At 39.4% G+C, this 20416-nt stretch overlaps 2 protein-coding genes across 4 annotated transcripts in view; one reads left to right on the forward strand and one right to left on the reverse strand.

Moving 5' to 3' along the window:
- FKBP15 (FKBP prolyl isomerase family member 15) overlaps positions 1–14061 on the reverse strand; it is a 45939-nt gene extending 31878 nt beyond the window's left edge. For both annotated transcript variants that reach the window (XM_010957236.3, XM_010957237.3), the window contains exons 1-6: positions 13900–14061; positions 10044–10159; positions 5066–5150; positions 4551–4620; positions 1420–1494; positions 993–1091 (exon numbers count right to left, since the gene is read on the reverse strand). In XM_010957236.3, the coding sequence (XP_010955538.2) occupies positions 993–1091; positions 1420–1494; positions 4551–4620; positions 5066–5150; positions 10044–10159; positions 13900–13952 (498 nt within the window). In that variant the 5' untranslated portion in view covers positions 13953–14061. The remainder of the gene's footprint in view (positions 1–992; positions 1092–1419; positions 1495–4550; positions 4621–5065; positions 5151–10043; positions 10160–13899) is intronic.
- SLC31A1 (solute carrier family 31 member 1) overlaps positions 14053–20416 on the forward strand; it is a 39438-nt gene continuing 33074 nt past the window's right edge. Inside the window, exon 1 of one of the 2 annotated variants that reach the window (XM_074362023.1) lies at positions 14053–14073. The gene's annotated coding sequence lies outside the window, so the exon portion shown is untranslated. Of the gene's footprint in view, positions 14074–14137; positions 14351–20416 lie in introns of those variants that run through there. The other variant, XM_010957235.3, reaches the window with a different exon arrangement.

The following is a 20416-nucleotide window of genomic DNA, read 5'->3' on the forward strand; positions in this document are numbered from 1 at the left end:
TTAAAAAGAAAAAAAAGATAATAATTCTAATTGTTGGCAAAGGTATAGTGAGAACTGATATGGATGCAAAAGCAGTCTCTGAAAAGCAGTATGCTAAAGTGTATACAGAACCTAAAAATTTAGGACCCCTTTGACTCAATCTTTTGCTTCTAGAAATCCAGCCTAAGGAAATAATCAGAAGGAAAAAAAAACACAGACTTGTGTACAAAAATGCTTACTACAGTATCATTTATTCCAGAGCCTGAAAATAATCTAACTGCCTAAAAGTAAGGGAATGATTAAATAAATTGAGGAACATTCAAAGAATACGAAAACAAATATATGTGTGTATGTGTACACTACACACACATACATATGTATGACTGGGACATTATGCAGTACACCAGAAATTGACATTGTAACTGACTATAGATCAATCAAAAAAAGAAAAGGAACATTCACGTTATGAAGCTTTCAAAAATGTTTATAAATGATTTTTCATAAAGCAGGGAAAGATGTATTTTACATCATTAAATAACCAAGAACTCTTAAAGGATTATGACTACTTTTGTATATCATGCATATAAAAAAAAGAAACATAACATGTTAATAATGGTAATTGAGTCATTAAGATTATACATGATTTTTTTAAAAATGCTTTTCTACATTTTCTATAATGACTATGTAATAACTTTTAAAAAACTATTTTAAAACACTATTTTTAAAAGATAGTTTATGCCTTAAGATAATTTAAGTAGAAAATGTTTTACAGACATAAGTTTACATTGACCTTTTTTTCTTTTTTAAAAAGAAATTGCATTTTTAACCAATTTCAATAAGTACCCCTACTGTTTCCCTAAAATACAATAAGCTCAAGGGATGAATTTAGTGGGTTTTTTATGCTTGTCCCTAACAAAATGTAGCAAGTTATGGGTTTTCCACATACTTTCTTAAAATCAAGGGAAATCCAGACTAATGTTTGGCTTTTCACAGGAAGAATCAGATGGTATTACCTGTTTATTGAACTCCACGGCAGCCTTTTCCGACTCAAACATGATGGACCAGTTTTGTTTCTGGTCATCATAAAAGGTACTATAGTTATTGGGCCGAACCTGGGGAAAGGAGAAATGTTGGGGTAATTCAACCACAGGCAGCACAGCAGACGAAGCTGACTGCCCAAACTCACGTAGAAGGGCCTTGACCCAGTAGACCCAAAGAGAGTTATCAGGGAACTTTCTTCTTCCCTCCTACCCTCCACCAATCACCCCTTAGTCCATATTCCCAGAAGGCAGCCAAGAGACCTTTTCAAGAGGCTCTGGATATCCACTCTGATGTCCAGAGAGGAAGTAGTGGATCTAATTCCCACCAGGTATGTGAAGGCCAGTCTCTCCTGTATAGCAAACCCAGAGTAGCTAATGATTCCAATATGGGAAGTCTTACCATTAACTCAAAGTTCAGATGAATCCTGGCAACAGTGACTGGCTGTTGTTGACTGATATAAAGAAGAATCCTATACTGTACTCAAGCAAAAAAGGGCAGGAAAAAAAAGAGAGAACAGAAGTTAAAAGGCAGTACAAAATCAGCAGTAAGATGTCAGGGGTTGTGCTTCATACAGGCATAAAACTTAAAACTCAGTTCATCTCTTAAAGTTTAGAGTTTAAATTACATCTTCTTACTATCCATTTTAATCTATTCTCATTTTGACCTTTCTCTTTAACTGTAATCAGCAATGTCTTTATTTTGTTCGTGTTTTTATTTACATGAGGGATGATTAAGAGAAATACAAATGGCAAACAGGTACATGAAAAGATGTTCAACATCACTGATCACTATGGAAATGCAAATTAAAATCACAATAAGGCACCACGTCATGCTTATTAGAATGGCTATTTTTTTTTAAAAAGGAAAAATAATGAAGTATTGGCCAGGTAGTGGAGAAATTAGAATCCTCATATATTGTTTGTGGGAATGTAAAATGGTATAGACACTGTGGAAACACTTTGGAAGTTCCAAAAAAAGCTAAACAGAATTATCATATGACATAGCAATTCCCCTCCTAGTGTATACCCCAAAGAACTGAAAACAGCGACTCAAACATATACTTATACATCAATGTTCACTGCACTGTTATTCACAATAGCCAAAAGGTGGAAACAACCAAGTGTCCATCAAATGATAAATAGATATACATATAACATAATATTGTTCAGCCATAAAAAAAAATGAAGTTCTGATACATGCTACAACATGCATGAATCCTGAAAACATTTTGCTAAGTGAAATAAGCCAGACACAAAAGGACAAATAGTTATGATTCCACTTATACAAAGTATCTAGAATATACAAATTTACAGAGATAGAAAGTAGATTGTAAAGGTTACCAGGGAGCAAGGAAAGGGGCATGGGAAGTTACTGTTGAATGGTTACAGAAATTCTGTTTGGGGTGATGAAAAAGTGGAAATAGACAGTGGTGATGGTTGCGCAGTATTGTGAATTTAATTAATGCAACTGAATTGTATACTTAAAAATGGTTAAAATGGCAAATTTTATGTCTCATATATATTTACTACACACACACATGTGCACACACGTACACAAAAATCACAGGTAAACAAATTATTAAAATTCAACTCTAGAGAGGAGGGAGGGACTATAGGGTTCTCATACAATCTTGCACCAGAAAGGTCTTTCTTTATCCTCTGTTAGGCAGTTAAGTGAGAGGTGATCACCTCAGTCCAATCCAATTACAGACTTAGCTGGTCACGATAGGATGACAGATTTATTAAGAATCAGCCCACTTCTGGGTTATCCCTATTCTCAAGCATTATGTTCCAAGGTTTTGACTGAGAGCCTGGAAGGTCTCTGACTTCATCAGTCCTGAAATTTCTGCGCATCAGAGATTCTGAGCAGAGATTCTTTGGCCTCCTCCTCAAGAAGCTCGAAATCTAGCAAATGTATTGAGAAGGTTGTTGGTCGTTGCCTTCCCACCCTACAGGAGGATTTTATCTCCTATGCACCGTAAGAGGGCAGAAGTTTCCCTCTGCCTTTCTGGCACAGCCCCTGGACTTCCACACCATTCCAGAACTCCGGAAATCCCATGGGGAAAAACTGATCTTGTGTTTGGAGCTCTTCTAGCTTTGGCCAATGTCTCCTTCCCCAGAAGCCTCTCTGTTTGGGACATACCTGATGTTCAGTTTACTCCTAAGATCAGCCAAGGTCTCAAGGGAAGGAAAACACTCAGTTCACTGGCTCTTTCCTCTCAAAATTTTAGTCCATCTAGTCCTCATCATTTCCATGGTTCTCCAATGATTTTTAAAATACAATTTTTGCAATTTATCTTTTTTTTAAATTTTAATAATTGTTACAGTGGGAATGTTGTCTGCCACAACATATTGTATCTTATCTGGAGGTGAAGTGTGGTGATTTTTAAAATCCAAATGACAACTCCTAATGAATTAATAGATCTAGATAATAATCATCAGTAGCTGCTAATATAAAAAAATGAGAAATAATCAGACATTATTTGCCTCCTGATGGGAGAATGAAAGAGATTTAAGGAACATAGTAACCAACTATGATACACAGACCTTATTACATTAAAACAGAGAGAGAGAGAGAGGAAAAAACAATGAATTGGGGAAATCTGACTACTAACTGGTAGTGAATGAGATCAAAGATTTACTATGGGTTTTGTTCAGGTGTGATAATGGTATAGTGGCTATGTTTTTAAAAATCTTTATCTTTCAGATGCATACTAAAATATTTACAGCTAAAATTTTATGTTGGAGATTTATTCAAAATAATCTGAGATAGGGAAGAAGGAAAACAGGCTGGAATTAAGATGAAACAAGATTAATAACTGTTAAGAGTCTAGTAATGGGTATCTGGGTATTCATTATCCTGGACCCATTATTTTCATATGTATTTCCAAATTTGTTTGTTTGCTTTTAATACAAATTAGTGTTGTCTATTATATTAGTTATCCTGAGCAGGTCATCTTATCTCTCAGTATGTCAGAGTCTCTAAGGTGCATGGACTCTATGTTTTCTGGACCTCTGAAATTCTATTATTTCTTACGCATACTTCAAAACTTTCTGGAGCAGAATTTGAAGCTAGATGCAAGCCACACAAGGAAATTCACCTCTGGGCTTCTAACCACATCTTATTGACTCAAACCAGTATTCTGCTGTGTGATCAACCGCCCAATTTTCCAAACTTTCAAAGGTTAAACACTGGTCATGCTGTCAGTAGTACACTAAGTGTTGTTATTACCTAACAAAAGGATGTCCTTGGTAAATGGTTTACTCTAAAACGCTCCAGATTCTTAAACTAGATCCACATCACAAAGGTCAAACTTAAAGATGTTGAGTGGCTGCTTAGATTTTAGTGCATAATAGTAAGCAAAATGTGACTACAAATGTTATTATATATCTAATATTAGAAATTCACATTCAGTGCAATCATTCTAATCCTCCAATATACAAGACATCAGGCAAGCTCGAATAAAAATCAGCTCATTGGTATGATCTAGAACACCTGAATATACATGAGACAAGGGGAAGCATTCTCACCTCTCTGGATGTGTGATTTCCTAGGACTGCGGCACCAAATTTGCCCTGCTTTACATATTGACCATTTGTGCTAGAGAAACAAGAAAACTAAGTGTTAATACTTCCTTCAACTAAGTAGAATCAGCTTGTCTGCCACACAGAAGTAGGGACTCTAATCATTCAGCCTCTAGAAGGGACAGAGGTGAGCAGCTTATAATTTAAAGCTCTTACCCAACTTCTTTACTCTTTAACTATCTACTATTCATGGTATCTCAGGGGAGTGGCTTTGAGTGCTTAAAAAGGCTGCTGCTGAGGGTATAAGCACTTCCCAGAGAGAGTATACAAGAGTAATACCAGTATTCAGTGTTTTCCGTGCCAAATTCTCCAACTGAAATATCAAGGAGCATTACTGATACTTTGTCTAGGGAGCAGCTGAGCAGCTATTTGGCAACCAATAGAGAGGCTTATTGTGAAAAGACGGGAGGTTACCCCACCCCGCCCCATCCTTCAGAAAGCTCTCCTTCTCAACTACTTACTAACGATATGCATAGACTGCTGTTGCAACCAATACTGTGGAAGTGCCTGTTGTGGTGGGTGCTGTTTTTGGTGTCACCTGATTTCCTGAAGATAAAGGAGAAAACAAAGTTGTCATTCATTTCTTGCTTGAAACTGATTTTTAACCATTAAAGTAGCTTCAAAATCTTCTTCTAACTTTGTAGTTAGTGGTACAGCACTTTCATGACCACGGTCCTCATTTAATCCATAAAACAGCCCTATGTCCTTGCCTGGGGATGAGGAAACTGAAGCCCTAAGCACCCAAGTGTCTTACACGATGACAGTAGCAAGCCCAGGACTGGAAGCCAGGACTCCACGCCAAACAAGCTTTCGGGCCAGACAAGAAGCAAGGCCACATTCCATACACTTTCTTTTCTCCTTCCAATATTTCTGACAGCTATAATAAACAAAAATAAAGTAGTTCTCCCTTCCCTTACTTCTGGGGGAGAAAATTTATGATATTCAGATTATAGCCATTACTTTACTTTCCCAGTGGCATCAAGTAACACTAACATTTTAAAATAGCATGCTTCGAGTAAATCACATATTTATACTCACCACATGAATCTGTTGATGGAATAGTGAGAACACGGGCATGGGCATGGATACAGCAACTAATAACTTATTTCCAAAAGTATCCTTGTTTGATTCTTTTTGTTGTTGTTAAAAACAAGACAACAGGCCCAAAATGGAGTCACTTAGCATAAGCCCTACCACATCAAAATGAGACTTAACATAATTACAGTTTGGGCCCTCCCAGAAATGGAACCTTAAACCAGACAATCATGAATGATCTGATCAGCACTAGTTAGGTAATCTTCCTGATAGACCTCTGTCATCCCCTAAAGGAAAGTAACCTTGTAATAACCAACTCACTGCTGCTAGTGTTACACTAGACTCTATTATGCCTGCAAAAGACCTTCATTTTGTATAGCTCTGCAGAGCTTCTATCTGCTAAAGTGGATGCCACTCAATTCAGGAGTCACTGAACACAGCCAGTAAGATCTTTAAAACTTACTTGGTTGAATTTTTTTTAAACATTGACATATTTTCCCCTGATTATAGAGTACATGTACATTGTAGAAAACTTAGCAAATACAGAAACACATAAAGAAAATAAAAATGCCCTGTAATCTCACCATCCAAAAATCAACATTAATAATTGATGCATTTATTCCTAGTCCTTTTCTAGACACATAAACTTTGCAGTTTTTTTATCTTTTTAAAAACAAAACTAATATGATTTGACAATCTCCTGTTCTCAGTTATTATAAGCATCTCCTTATACTCTTCAAAACAGTCTCTCAAACAAAGACAAAATAGTCATACAAATGCTTTTTGATGGTTATATAAAACACTATATTGACCCTACTAGAATTCACCCAATTTCCTATTGTTTGACATTTCTTTGGGCTGCTTCCTGTTTTTCTCTATGATAAATAATACTATGATGAACATCCTTAAAATGCACATTTTTATATGTATCTCTGATTACCTTCTCAGAATAAATTCCTAAAGGTGGAATTATGGGGTGAAGGAATGTAAGAAATTTCAAGGTTCTGTTACAACCTGCCCAAAGGCCCTTGAGAAATGCCATTACCGGTTTACACTCCCACCAGCGCTGTGGTATGCCGGTTTTGCATGCCTGCCAACAGGAGGAGGTTATCTTTCTAAATCTTTATCACTGGGTGGGGAGCATTAGGGAAAGGGGGATGCCATCTTACTGTTCCTTTTATTTGCATTTATTGATTTACAGGGAAGCAGAAATTTAACATTTTCTATAGATTTGTACTGGCCATTAATTTTGTTTTGTTTTGATGAATTGCCCATTTTATGTTGTTGCTTATTTTCATATTTTCCTTACTATTTTGCAAAAACCTACAACACAGTTTTTAATTCAATCAGTACTTTCCCGTTGTATGTAAAGCTACAATAAATCTTTTCTCCTGATACGCATTGTGTGACCGAAAATAAAGAAACTAAGGCCAGAGTTAGGTTATCAGGCCAAATGTGAAACACTAAGAAAAATTACTGTCTCCCCAAGGTCAGCCTAGCAGCCTCCCTCAGGTTAGTTCAGCTTCTCCCTGTACACGCTTACCTCTCTACTTAACGCCCTGGAAGTGGATCCATATGTTGGATCTCCTTTGCTATCTCCAGTATTTGTCACTTTCTTTTGTAAACTTTTAATCTCTTAAATTTTTTATTTCTTATTTTAAAAATTTCCTCCTGTTAACTTTCTATTTCTCTTAAGGCATAATCTATTGTGTTTATTCTTGTGTTCCTTCTAGTTTAGTCTTCACTTCTGAAATAATTTTTCTGACATCTCTAATTCTTGCCTGAGTGCTATCACTTACTACTGAGATTTTTGTAATTCTCATTTCATGTCTTACATCAGTTTCCTAATGATAACAGGTGGTGGCAGTTTTGATCTATTCAGTAAGAAACATTCTCAGAGAATAGAGCTCTCACTGTAGGGATATTATTCTGTTCCTTGTTCTTAAAATAACTTTTCATGGAGTTTGACTCTCATAGCCTTCTACTCAACTTTCTTAATGTGAAATTTGCTTTTCTGAACTTTTAGACACAGGCATGGTTCAGGGTATCTTTCCTAACTTCATAGAACTCACTTTTGTTGTCATATAGAGTTCTAAAACGGGTGGCTTCCTCCTGAGACTTCCTGATTCTATTTCTAGCTCTATTTTTATCTGGATCTTCTCTCCTTCACTTCTAATATTCCTATCCTCGAATTTTAATTCTACTCCCTGCAGGTCCTCCCCAGGGTGGGGACCTCTCCTGTAAGATCACCACGGTGACCTTCACAAGCCCATAAGAGCAACACTGCTCCAGTTCTTCTATTCCCCATCACCAACCCCTTATACTTACCCACAACCAAAACAGGCAAGATGCTTTGCAGTTTCAGCCTGGCCTGCCATACTTCCCATGAGCGTCTCTTGGCTATTTTGGGGTTCTCCCATTCTCAGATTCAGATATTCTCCCATTGCTTCCTTGTTCTCTCCTACGCAAATGTTGATATCATGCAAGCCTTCAGGCCATTAGTGGCTTGTCCATGCCTGCTTGTATTTTCATTTTTTTAAAATTTTTTTTAAATTTAAGTATAGTCAGTTTACAATGTTGTGTCAATTTCTGGTGTACAGCAATAATTTGTTTCAGTCATACATATACATACATATATTTGTTTTCATATTCTTTTCCATTATAGGTTACTACAAGATATTGAATATAGTTCCCTGTACTATACAGTATAAACTTGTTGTTTATCTATTTTATATATAGTAGCTAGTATCTGCAAATCTCAAACTCTTAATTTATCCTTTCCCACCCTCTTCCCCTCTAGCAACCATATGTTTTCTACGTCTGAGTCTGTTTCCGTTTTGTAAATCAGTTCATTTGCATCTTTTTTTTTTCCAGATTCCACATATAAGTGATAGCATATGTTATTTTTCTTTTTCTTTCTGGCTTACTTCACTTACAAAGATGATCTCCAAGAGAATACCTCTTCAATTGGTTTTGTTTTAAATATTATCCATAGGTTTACCTTTTTTTATCTAGCTGCTCTGTTTTTATAAAGATCTGCAGCTTTTCCAGAACTATGCTGCAGCCATGTCCTGTCCTGTAAAGACTTCTTGTATAAATATCCCTTAAACAGAAAGGGTCCCCTGCATTGTTGGTTTATATTTTATTTGTAAATGCCTAATAAGATCGTACAGGCAATTTTTAAGTTGGAATACCTCTATAATTTCCCTCTAAAAGTATAATTAACTCATATTTGTTGCTGTTTCCTGCTTTTAAAAAATCAAATTACTTCACTGGGTGGGAACTGAGGTTGTTTGTTTTTATCCACATTTGTTAACTCAACCACTTTAAACTGAGTCAGAAGCACACTGCTGATGAAGAGGTGTGCCAGAGGAAATGCAAAGGCATAGCCTACTAGAAATCTCATTAAATTATGGCTTGGGGAACAGAACCAGCAATCCACAGCAAAGCTGCCAAAAAATGACAGGTAAGATTTAGAGCGCAGGTTAGCAAACATTGCCTGTAAAGGGCCAAATATTTTAGACTTTATGGGCCATATGGTATCTACTGCAACTATTCAACACTAAATATCCTAACAACATCCTCAGTGCCAGCACTGTGCCTAGCATGTAAAAGACACTCAATACTTTCATCTTCATTCAAAAATATTTAATTTGATGGACCTTACCAGCTGTTCTGCTCTGGGCTGTTTCTATCAGTCGCTCAACTCCTTTTCGGATTCTTACACAAAGACAGCAAAATGTAGAGGAGGACAGAAAAACTTTCAAGCGAGTCAGATCAGGGCTCAAATTTCAACTCTCTCACTTACTGCTGTACGACCTTAACCAAGTCCCTACACCTCTCTGAGCCTCTAAAGTGGTAGTAGTCTAACGTGTTTCATAGAATTGTAAGAATTACATAAGACAATCTAGCTAAAGCACCTTAGACCAGACCCATACCAGGCATTTTAGAAATATTAGATCCCCTTTCTCTCCTTTCATTAAAAAACGTTCATTAATATTTCTTGTGTCCATCATGATGAAAGGTACAAGGAATACAGCACTGGCCATCACTGTCTAGTGGGGAAAAATTCACTGTCAGCATATATCTAACCCATTCAGGTGAAAGCCATGAAAAGTAGCTCTTCCTTCTTGCCAAAACATTGGGCAGTGCCTACTTAGAGGGCCCTGGACAGAGTTTTGGAGAGTGGTGTCCACACGGGGCAAAAGAGCTTGCCTGTCATCTTCCTCTATCAGTTTCCCAAAAAGAGCGTACTTGCTAGCTGTCAGAATTCAGGATCTCAGAATAGCATTCACCACTGGTGGTGAGCTTGGTCAGACTGGTTAGGATGGAAGACCTGGCATGTCACTTTTGTTTACTATTCCAACTAACCTGTTAGGGGACAACCTTAATCTCTTAACTTACCTGTTGGTGCTGTTCCTTGGCCTTTCTTAGGCTGCTTTGGGGCTGTGTACTGGAAGAATTCATTTCCATGGCCAGCAGCTGCTTGATCCAGTACAAAAAGAGAAGCCAATCTGGCACTGTTAGTAGAAAATTAAAATGACATTTAATTTGACATATCTCAAACCTGGAACCAGTTTTATAAAAACTGCTCACCCTCTAACTTTGAACAAATACCTTCTTGACTATAAATCCCACCATTCAATACTGGAAATGGCACCTAAGTGTCTTGGAAATAAAGACTGTATTTCTGATCTGAGCAGCATCAGCTGGCCTTGTCCATCCACAGGACTTTGGTCAAGGCATCTCTTCTTTCTGGACCTCAGATGATTAGTCTAGAGGCTTTCTATGGTCTCTTCAAGCCACAAATTCTTGCCTTTAGCAAGTCACAGTTTCCTTTTTTTTTTTTTATAGTTTATTACATTGAAGTAAAATTGTAATACAAACTTACTCCATGAAACATATCCCATTTATGATATCATCTAACAAGCAGAACCATTCTTTTATCATCCCTTGTGATGAATCTTATGCCTCAACCATTCCACTGAAACTGCTCTTGCTCAAGTCAGAGAACCTCTTTATTGACAAACACAGTTTATCGGTCCTTGTCTTATTTAGTCTTTGTGCTGCCCTTTTACACTGTCAACTAATTTGTTCTTCTTTAAACAAACTCTTCTTTTGACTTCTGTGGGGATACCTGCAGGGGTGGGAGGAGGGACTGGCCCAGATAAGACATCAATAAATGTTAGTAGGATCCCTCTCCTATTGTCTTTCCATCTCTCTGGCTCCTCATTTAACTCCTTGGACTCTTCTTCCTTTGCCCAATCTTTAAATATCCATGCCCCCAGGATTTCCTACTCTCTCTCCCTTGGCATTCCAATTTCTTTACCTTGATATCAGTACTGTCCAAGCGCTGATGATGCTCAAATGTGTGTGCCTAACCCACAATTTGCTCCTGAGTGCCAGACAACACAGACATTCATAGGTAACACAAATGCAGTATGTCCAAACCAGAACTCCTATCTTCCAATGCCCACTGTCCCGGCAAAACCTGTTCTTGCTCTTGTGCTCGCTTTCCTGATGAACGATATTTTGTGTCAGAGTCCTCACGACCACCCCAGGCTCAGTGATTTGCTAGAAGGACCCACTGGACTCAGCATATAGTTGCACTCAGGACTAAGATCTATTATAAGGAAAAGATACACAGCAAAATCAGCAAAGGGAAAAGGCACACTGGGGCAAAGTCCAGAAGAAACCAGGAGCAAACTTCCAAGAGTCTTCTCCCAGTAGAGCGATCCAGGACATGTTACATTCCTCCAGCAGTGAGTTTTAACAACATGTCAGTGTGGTCTGAAAGGAAAGCTCATTAGACACTCAATGCCCAAGGTTTTTCATTGTGGGCTAGTCACACAGAAACCTTCCAGCATGTACCAAAATTCTAGACTCCCAGAAGGTTCAGTATAAACCATATCATTTGTACAAATAGTTTAGGCACAGTGAGCCATTCTTATCATTTGTGGAAAGCTTTATATCAGTGTGGGGAACTATTTACCAATTGAGTTTCTAGCTGCTAGCCAAGTGCCAACCTTGTGAGAGGGGTTTTCTGAGAATAACGGTCTCAGGTCTACTATGTTAATCCTTTTCTGCAAACATCCACAACCAAAACTGAAAACTGGGTATCAACCTTGACTTTTCTTTCCCCGAGTGTCCATGTTGGGAAAGGGTTGCTATAGTAACAACAATAAGAACAAAGCAAGTCTCCTGATTCTCCTGGTTACTACTTCTAGGTTAACCATGGACTTTAAGAGGCCTGAAAACTTCTAACACAGATTACCAATTGTCTACACAGCCACTGATACTCCCACTTCTATTAGGATTGACTATCTTATATGGAATCAAGAGAGTCACATATTGAAGTCAAAATACTTGAAAATTATCAATCAAGTATATTTACAGTAAATTACAGCAGTAAAAGAGGAACTGAAGAGTAGCTGCAGAGCTCACTGTCATATGTTCTACTTCCTTAGAGAAAGACAAAGGAGGAATAGTTGAATCAGGAAATGGTGGTAAAAAATGTCTATATTCTCAGTCTTAAACTTGATTTGGTTTTTCTGGTTATTACTGGGAACAGAAATAAATTATCTGTGTAACTTTGTTTACTAAGCCTCTTATCATTCTATTAGCTGTTCATGTTTGTGAGCACAGTCTCATGCTGAGAACTAGTGTCGCAGCTCCTTGAGAATCCTGCACAGGAAATTAGAATAGCTGAGCCACCAAAAACTTATCTTAGGCCAGGAACCTGGAGAAGAGCACATGACTGTCATTACCCGGTCAGGAATTTCTAGTCAGCAATGTACTTCTTGTTGCATGAAAACTGGGACATTCATTTAGACTTCCCTCTAGAACTTGAATTTAAAGTATATCTTGTAGATTTTCAAAAGGCACAGCCATATACAAAACAGGTTTGTATGAAAAAACATTAATTCAAATGACTGACTACACAGTCAACAGCAACAAGCTGGACTGTGTGGAAATTTCAGTAACTGTTCTGGGTGGAACAGGGAAAAAAGGAATCAAAGCACTGCTTAACCCTGAAACTGAGCAATTGAAAGAACCCAAGGAGGAACTATGTGGATATAGGCCATCCAAAGTTGGGGTAGGGGTGGAACAGGGTGGTGAGAGTGAAGAGAGAACTGAGGGTGGCTAATATTAAGCTAGTCACAGTGTAAGTCAAAGATCCTATTTAAGACCAAAAGAGAGCCAGTGTCATTTTATGTCACCCATGCACTGAACTCTCCACCAGGACTAGAAACAACTTGAGAGCAGACAGAGTAGCTTAATCATCTTTATAACCTCTAAGCATTTAGTAGAACGAGTGCATGTTAGTGTATTCATCATTCTTCAGTACATTCTGAAATTGGTTAAATAAATGTTCGAAGAGAGGCCCTGCAAGGATCAGAACTTGGCAGCTTTCAAGTCGGAAGGGAGTCAAGGTGTCTGCTGACACCACACAAGGGAAAAGGCTTGTGTTCTGCCTTTTCAGGCAAATTTTACTGGATTACTGGAAGAGACAAAGCCCTGCCTCTTGAAGACCTGGACTGCAGGCTGGAATATACAATTACTGGGGACAGGGGATAGCAACTTAAGTTTCTTACATTGGTTTTAAGCTTTGGAGTGCAATTTCACAGCTATTATTCACTCAACAGGCACCTTCTGAGCACTCGCTATGTCCCAGGTACTGTACTGAGTGCTAGACCAGAGATTAACAACATAAGCACTCCCTGTCCTGCTAAGGCTTATAATCTAGTAGATTTGGTGTGCAAAGATAGACACCCCTAACTGTGGGAATAATGAAGAGAAAGCAATTTATTCTGCCTGAAGTCGTGGGAGAAGGGAGAGCACCAAATACGTGACATCCGAGCTAGGCCTTGCAGGATGCTGAAGCTGACACACAAGGGTCAATTCTGAAGTTTGACTGCCTTGTCCTCGGAGGAGAAAGTCTCATTATCAGCCCCAGCTGACTCATAAAAAGTCTGAGAAAGGTATTTTCATCAACAATCACCCCCATTTCTCAGAAGAAGAAACTGTGACCCAGAAAGAAAAAGGTGAAGAGATGCCGGGGGAGATGTCAGGTGCAGAATTCAGGTGGAAAGACTCCGCAGTTTCGAGCTCTGCCAGGATTCTGAGACCTGCAGAGCACGCGAATGTGATAAGGGTCCGGACCCGGAAGTTGGGAAGAGATCTGATGAGAGAGCGACCCCTCCGACCGTATGCCAGGCTCTCTCAGCCACGCCCTCTGCCCCACGCTTCCGTCACTCACCCGCCGCTAGGCGAGAGGAAGTCGGTGTCGTCTTCGTCGCCCGCACCGAACATCGCGCTGGCTAGCCCTCGCCCTGCTTCGGGAGGAGGTCGGAGGTTTCCAGGGCCTCTCACCGCCGACGTCGTGAAATGCCGCGGCGGCGTGCTGCTTTCCGGCAGGACGAACTCTCGCACGGTTAGCGGGCCAGGAGGAGACTAGGTTCTGGAGGCGGAGCAAAGGCAAATGAGAGGACCTGGCGTGGGAGGCACGCCGCGTGGCGAAAGGCTTAGCCAGCCCGAAATTCTGCGCGGCGATTGGCAGCTAGGCCGAGGGCGGAGTAGGGGCGGGAATCGGCGGCTTCGGTGGCGGTCTTCTGCGGGCAGAAGTCGAGGGGGCTTCGCAGGAGTCGTGGGGGAGTGACGGGTTAAGGGTCTGAGAGGGAAGCTCCGGTGGCGGGACTCGATCTGGTAAGGTAAGATCTCTCTCTCTCCCCTCTCGCAACCCTGGCGAGAGCAGAGTCCTTTCCCCTCCGGGACGAGGACCTGCCACGCCACTCTTCTCAGCTCGGCGAGAGGAGAAACGGCCCGGGAGTGGAGGTCTGGAGACCTGAGCTTTCGGCCTGGCCCCTACAGTGACAAAGCTGGAGTGACCTTGGGGCAAGGTGTTCCGTGTCTCAGTTTCCCCGTCTGTAAAACGGGCCTGATCCCCCTACCACTTCTACCCTGTGGCCGAACTCTATTTATTCAACGGGCTATTTGTCCAGTGTTTCCATGTTCCCGCTGGTCAAGAAGCTTTTCGACCTCAGAGGTCATTGAATTCAATCCCAGTCTCCCCCTAATCCCAGAATTTACAGATAGGGAGAGAGAAGAACTCAGCACTTGGATGACTAGCCCGAGGTCACACAGAGTAAAGGGCAGACTGGGGCTGGAGTCCTGGTCTCTTGATTTGGGACTTAGCAAGCTGCCGGGTCAACAATAACCTTATGAGCCTCTTAAGCACTGTGTGCCTTTACAGAGTGGTTATTGCTACTGTGGCATACATCTTGAGAAAAGTCCCCTCCCTAGAGTCCACCTATCCAGGTGACGTGCAGGAGGGCTGGGATATTCTGGAGGTGGGTGACAGAAAGGAGGAGACTGTAAAAGCTGAAAATCCCCAGCTCCAAACTTGGCCTGGGTTTTGCTTAGTCTTCCTGCCACAGACTTAAGTCAACATTAATTGTTTTCGACTTCTCTGCCTCTAGTTTCCACCCTCTCTACGTCGTATATAAGTACTTCCTTGGTTAACCTGGTGTAATTCCTGGGACAATCTCCAGGTAGGCCTGGCCTGGTGGAGGTATGCAAAAGCAGATAATATCCCATTGTAGCATCCGTTTCCATAGATCTCACGAGTTCTTTCACTCAGGGCCTCTCCTCTCAATCAGATTAGTACAACAGGTGTCCCTTACCTGGATGTTTTGATCTGTTAGCATGAAATCAAAGTGAAGTGATTGGTAGCTCCCTCCCAGAGACTTCATACCTCTTGGCACTTACCTTGTTCTGCTGTAATAAATAATAAATATAGTCTGTGTGTGTCTACTAAATTGCAAGCTCCTCAAGGACGGTGACAGTTTTATTCTTCTTGGTGTCTCCTGTGTCACAGAGCACTGTGCCTTCTTGCCCATAATGAGTTCTCATTAATTCTTTGTTAGACTGAGTAATGCAATTCATCCTTGTCCCCTTATTCCTTAATTTACTCTCTTAGAATATTTATTCCTGTGTAACCCAGAGAGCCCAGCAATGGTTCTTGCCTTTTATATGTAGCTTCCAGAAAGATAAAAATACTGTACTGGATGTGAACTGTCTGAGTTGCTTAGTCTCTTTGGTTAATTGAAAATGATTTTACTGTTGTTTAAAGCTCTAAGGGAGGGGAAAGAGAGGAATGGGATAGCTAGGTCTATATGTAGGTCTAATTTTTGTGAGTAAAGTATTCCTCTGTTGAACTGAAGGATAGGCCTGTTGTCTGCTTCCTGTGTTTATTTTACAGATTAAGATGGTTAAAGCAGTGAAGGCTGACAGTGTTAAAGCAATGATGCAACTGGAATCTAAGCACTGGAACTGGGAACCCTTTGTAGTAGCTCTCTTTAGAGTTTGGCTACCTCTCAGGGAAAAAAAAAAAAAAAAGAGCTGCACAAGTAACATAGCTCTTTCTTCCTCCTTTCCCCAGTACTGGTGGTTGCCATTCTAGCATTGAAACATCTGAGCAGTGCTTTTCAAAATTTCTAGAGGGGAACATTGAGCACTTATCTTACGTTCCTGATTTGGGAGTGTTTTTATCCAGGGTGTTTAAGTTATCTTTCTAGATAGGCAGAAATGCTAAAATCTGGATCAGCCTTTTTGGTGATGGAGACACCACAGATATGTAGGCCCAGATTACCATTGTGGGAACACAGCTGCTGGTTCTGACTGGCAGTATGAGGAAGGGGAAGACAGTGGGGAGGCTCCCTCAGCCTTTCAGGCTTTGAACTGCACCTAAAAAGCCACTGTCTTCCTAAATTAGAATATTGGACTAAGAATCAGGAAACCTGAATTCCCATCGCAGCCCTTCTAACTCACTCTGCACTTAGTCCAGACTCCCTAAACTCTCCCAGACCTCTATTAAGTAGTACTGCTGGGGATACAGAGATAAATGGTCACAACCCTGATCTCGGGTTTGAATAAAGCATTTTTATTTGTTTGTTTTGCATACATATACAGCTTTTGGGTATATTTATATAATGTACTGACCCCCCTGAAGATTAACCAGAAAGCAGCAATTTTAATAATTGCTTCAGAATTGTCAGCAGTATTGCTACAGGGGTGATAATTTTTATATACACATACACCTGTACGAATCTGTTCTGGTGAATGCTTTTTAAAATTAATAGTTTAAAATTATTACCAAGTTAGATCTTAGGTGTGGTGATAGGGATATGAATTGAATATAGATTTAGGGGGTCAGTATAGTGTTCTTTCTGTTCAGTCACTGAAAACAGAAGAATGTCAGAACGCAATTCAAGAAATATCACCTAAAAATCTGCTATGTATAATGCACTGTGCTGGGTGTTGCCTGGAGTAGGGAAATAAGTAAGTAATTGTTTCTGTCCTCAAAGTGCTTATAGTTGAATTGTGAGGATAACTGAAGTATACAAATAGCCATAATGGAAGACAGCAAAGTAAGGCCCATAAGTAGAAATTAATGATTGTACAATTTTGAAGGAAGAAGAGATCAGGTCTACATAGTTTGGAGAAAGGTGTAGGTTGGATAATGGGCTTTGAAGATGAGTGAGATTCCAAGTGAAAGTGAGGAAGTAAGACTTTTCAAGTTGAGGGGGTGGCTCTGGCAAAATCACAAAGGCAGGAAAGCACAAATTTCTTGTAAGACAGGAGTTGCCCTTTATCTGATGCAATTAGGGCCAGTAATTGGTGAACTGAAAAAAAAAAAAGTTAACTGTAAAAAGTTAGTTAAAGCAGGGAATCATACAGATATGAGTTGCCCATAGACCTTAAACATTTTATTTTAACTTAAAACATAAACATCTTTTTGCCACTCTTTTAACATAAGCCTTTTCTTGGAGTATGGGTCTCAGGGATCTGTAAACTATAGTGTGAGGGCCAAATCTTGTCCAAGCCTGCTGCCTGTTTCTGTAAATAAAGTTTTGTTGAAACACAGCCACACTCGTATCTTATCTATGGCTACTTTTGTATGCAAGGTAGGGTTGAGTATAGGTATATGTATCTGTGTGACTCATATTTATCTAAGCTTTCCTAACCTTTCAACTTGGTTTTCATAGAAACATCTTACAGAGAATCTATGTAGCATAGCAGTTAAATTCTTAAGCTCTGGAGCCAAATGATTTTGCCATTTATCAGTTGTATTGGCCTTGGGCACTTTGTTCAGTCTCCTTCTTTGTGAAATAGGCACAATAATAGTGTCTCGTTCCTAGGGTTCTTGTGAAGGTTATATGAGTTAATTCATCACTTAGAACAATGCCTGACAAGTAGTAAGTGCTCAGTTAATAGTAGCTATGCTGCTGTTTTTCTCTTCTCATTTGTACTTCATTGCTTTACATAATACTGCATTAAATTATGTATTTACAGTAATAAACATAATTGGCATAAGTTGGTTTGTGAACAAATACAACTGATACCCTGGACAAGCACACAATTTCACTGAGAGGGAGAGCAGAATTGTTGCTCCCATGACGTTGGAGAATAGCCTAGCTAATGTGTTATCAGTTAAATTGGTTAAGAGAGTCGTGTGCAATAGTTTGCTAAGAGTTTAAGACAACAGTACACATAGGGAAATAGTTGATTAAAATTGTAAAGGAGACCAGGGCCATATTTGTCAAATACCTTGAAGGCCAACCTGTCAAGTTAGTAATTAGCCCAGTAGGAAATGGAATCTTTTATTCTAAATGACATGAAAAAATAAAAGATGTAAAGAAAATACAAATGGTGGGGAAGGTATAGCTCAAGTGGTAGAAAGCATGCTTAGCATCCACAAGGTCCTGGTTCAATCCCCAGTACCTCCTCTAAAAATAAATAAACCTAATAACCTCCCCCCTGTACTGCCAAAATAAAAATAATTAAATAATAAATAATTTTTTTAATTGTAAATGCAAATGGTTTAGGAGTGTTCAAGGTAAAGTAAATAAGTTTCTCAGCCCTACTCCATGGGAGTAGCCACTGCATTTTTTTTCTAATCATTCTTAGAATGTGGAGTTGATGTGAGAATTGAGTGAGGTAAGGCATGATGAACACCACTTAGGGCACTGATATTCATCTGCTAGAAACCTCAGTCCAGTTTTTCTTTGGATTATGATCTCAATTTTGAATTGAGAAAAATTAATGTTTTAGACTGAATGTGAGTAAAATTAAATGACTTCTTTTCTTTAAGGGTAACAATTTATACCATACTCTTAAGAGTGTCTGATCCTTAAGTATGTTCCTTTGCTTGTTCTAGTTTTCTCAGCTCTTGATTCTTCTTTTCACCTTCCTCACCAGACATGCTGCAAAAGACAAAAAGATGACATACTTATCACTGAAAAAGCAAGTGTTTACAACAACTAGATGACTTCAACTAGTGGAAGATGTCTGATAAGTCAGTGGCCAGGCAGTACCCAGATAACTGCCATTTAAAGTTGACAAGCCAGGAGCGATTGGGGAAAAGCAAGGGAGGAGAGAGGGCAGGCTGCTGCTGCTTATACTCCCATGTGCAGCTTTTAGCATAATAAAACCATCAAAAAAAATCAAGAGTTTTCTGTAGTTTGTGACTAAGTATAAGAAGTCAGCAAGAGTCTGATTCTTAATCCATTAAAATTAGCAGTTTATGCCAAAAGGAATCTTAGAGTAGGCACAGGGAAGGAAATGCTTTTGAAGTTCCATTGCTTTGTGTAATATCATTTCATGATTTAGGTAACATCCCCAAACAGAGGAGGGGCCCATCCTTAGGAATACAAAACCCTGCAGAGAAGGAAAGGGTTGAGAAGGGTCCACCCTACCTCTTTTCCTTTACACAAAGGCCCTAGGTTTTTGTATACAACCTACTTTTGTAGGCTGAGGACATTGTGCAATACAGCATAATGAGATGGAAACCTGCATTACAAATGTAAATAGGAGAAATGATTTGGGGGATGGGACACATAAAGAGAGCAAAACACTAGCAACTAGTGAAATGTTAGCAGACCTTTTTTAGCCAGTTTGAGTCTTACCCCAAATAGGTAGTAGAGTGTTAGAGAACTATACTGTTAATATAATTTTGAAGCAGTTTAGAGCATCTAGAATGTAGTAGTTCAGTTTATGAAATGAAAAAAGAGGAATGCTGCTATGTACCTGCAGATGTCAGTTCCTCTCTCCTACCTTTTCTGATAGCTTTTTTTTTTTGTCAGTTCCCACACAACCCTGTGCATAATCTATATCTTAGTACATCTCATACTATATTTTAATTATTTGTATGTGTCCCTCCTCCACTAGACTGGGCTTCTTGAGAATAGATAAAGTTTCATCCTAGTTTCTTCACTCAATAGGTACACAATAAATTGGAAGGAAAGAATGAAGGAATGAATGAATGAGGAGACCAAGTTCCTTGGGTCATAGATAATAAGCCCCAAGAGCCAGGTATAGAACCCAGGTCTCTGGTTCCTAGCCCAGTACTTTTCCACCATGCCATGCAGCCTGTATCTGAGGTTTTGAACAACTTTCCTCATTTTCATTTACATTCTCTCAATGCATTTTCTTTAAGTCATCCTTTATTAAAAGGAGGGAGGAGTAAGAAATGAACAGTTAAAATGTTTTCTAGTTTCTGCCTCACACCAACCTAATTCCCAGTATTCTTCACAACACCATTGTGATCAAGATGATTGAAATCCTATATAATGTAACCAAATGGAAAGTTTAGCAAGGGGGACCTTTGTCTGCCTTTGGTTATAACAAGAAGGCATTTAAAGCAATGCTTTGCAGATATATATGTATCTGACTAGCTAGTGTTCTTTAAATCTGTTGAGAGTCTTTATATTTTAAGT

This window comes from Camelus bactrianus, chromosome 4 (assembly GCF_048773025.1).
Source record: "Camelus bactrianus isolate YW-2024 breed Bactrian camel chromosome 4, ASM4877302v1, whole genome shotgun sequence".
Lineage (NCBI taxonomy): Eukaryota > Metazoa > Chordata > Mammalia > Artiodactyla > Camelidae > Camelus > Camelus bactrianus.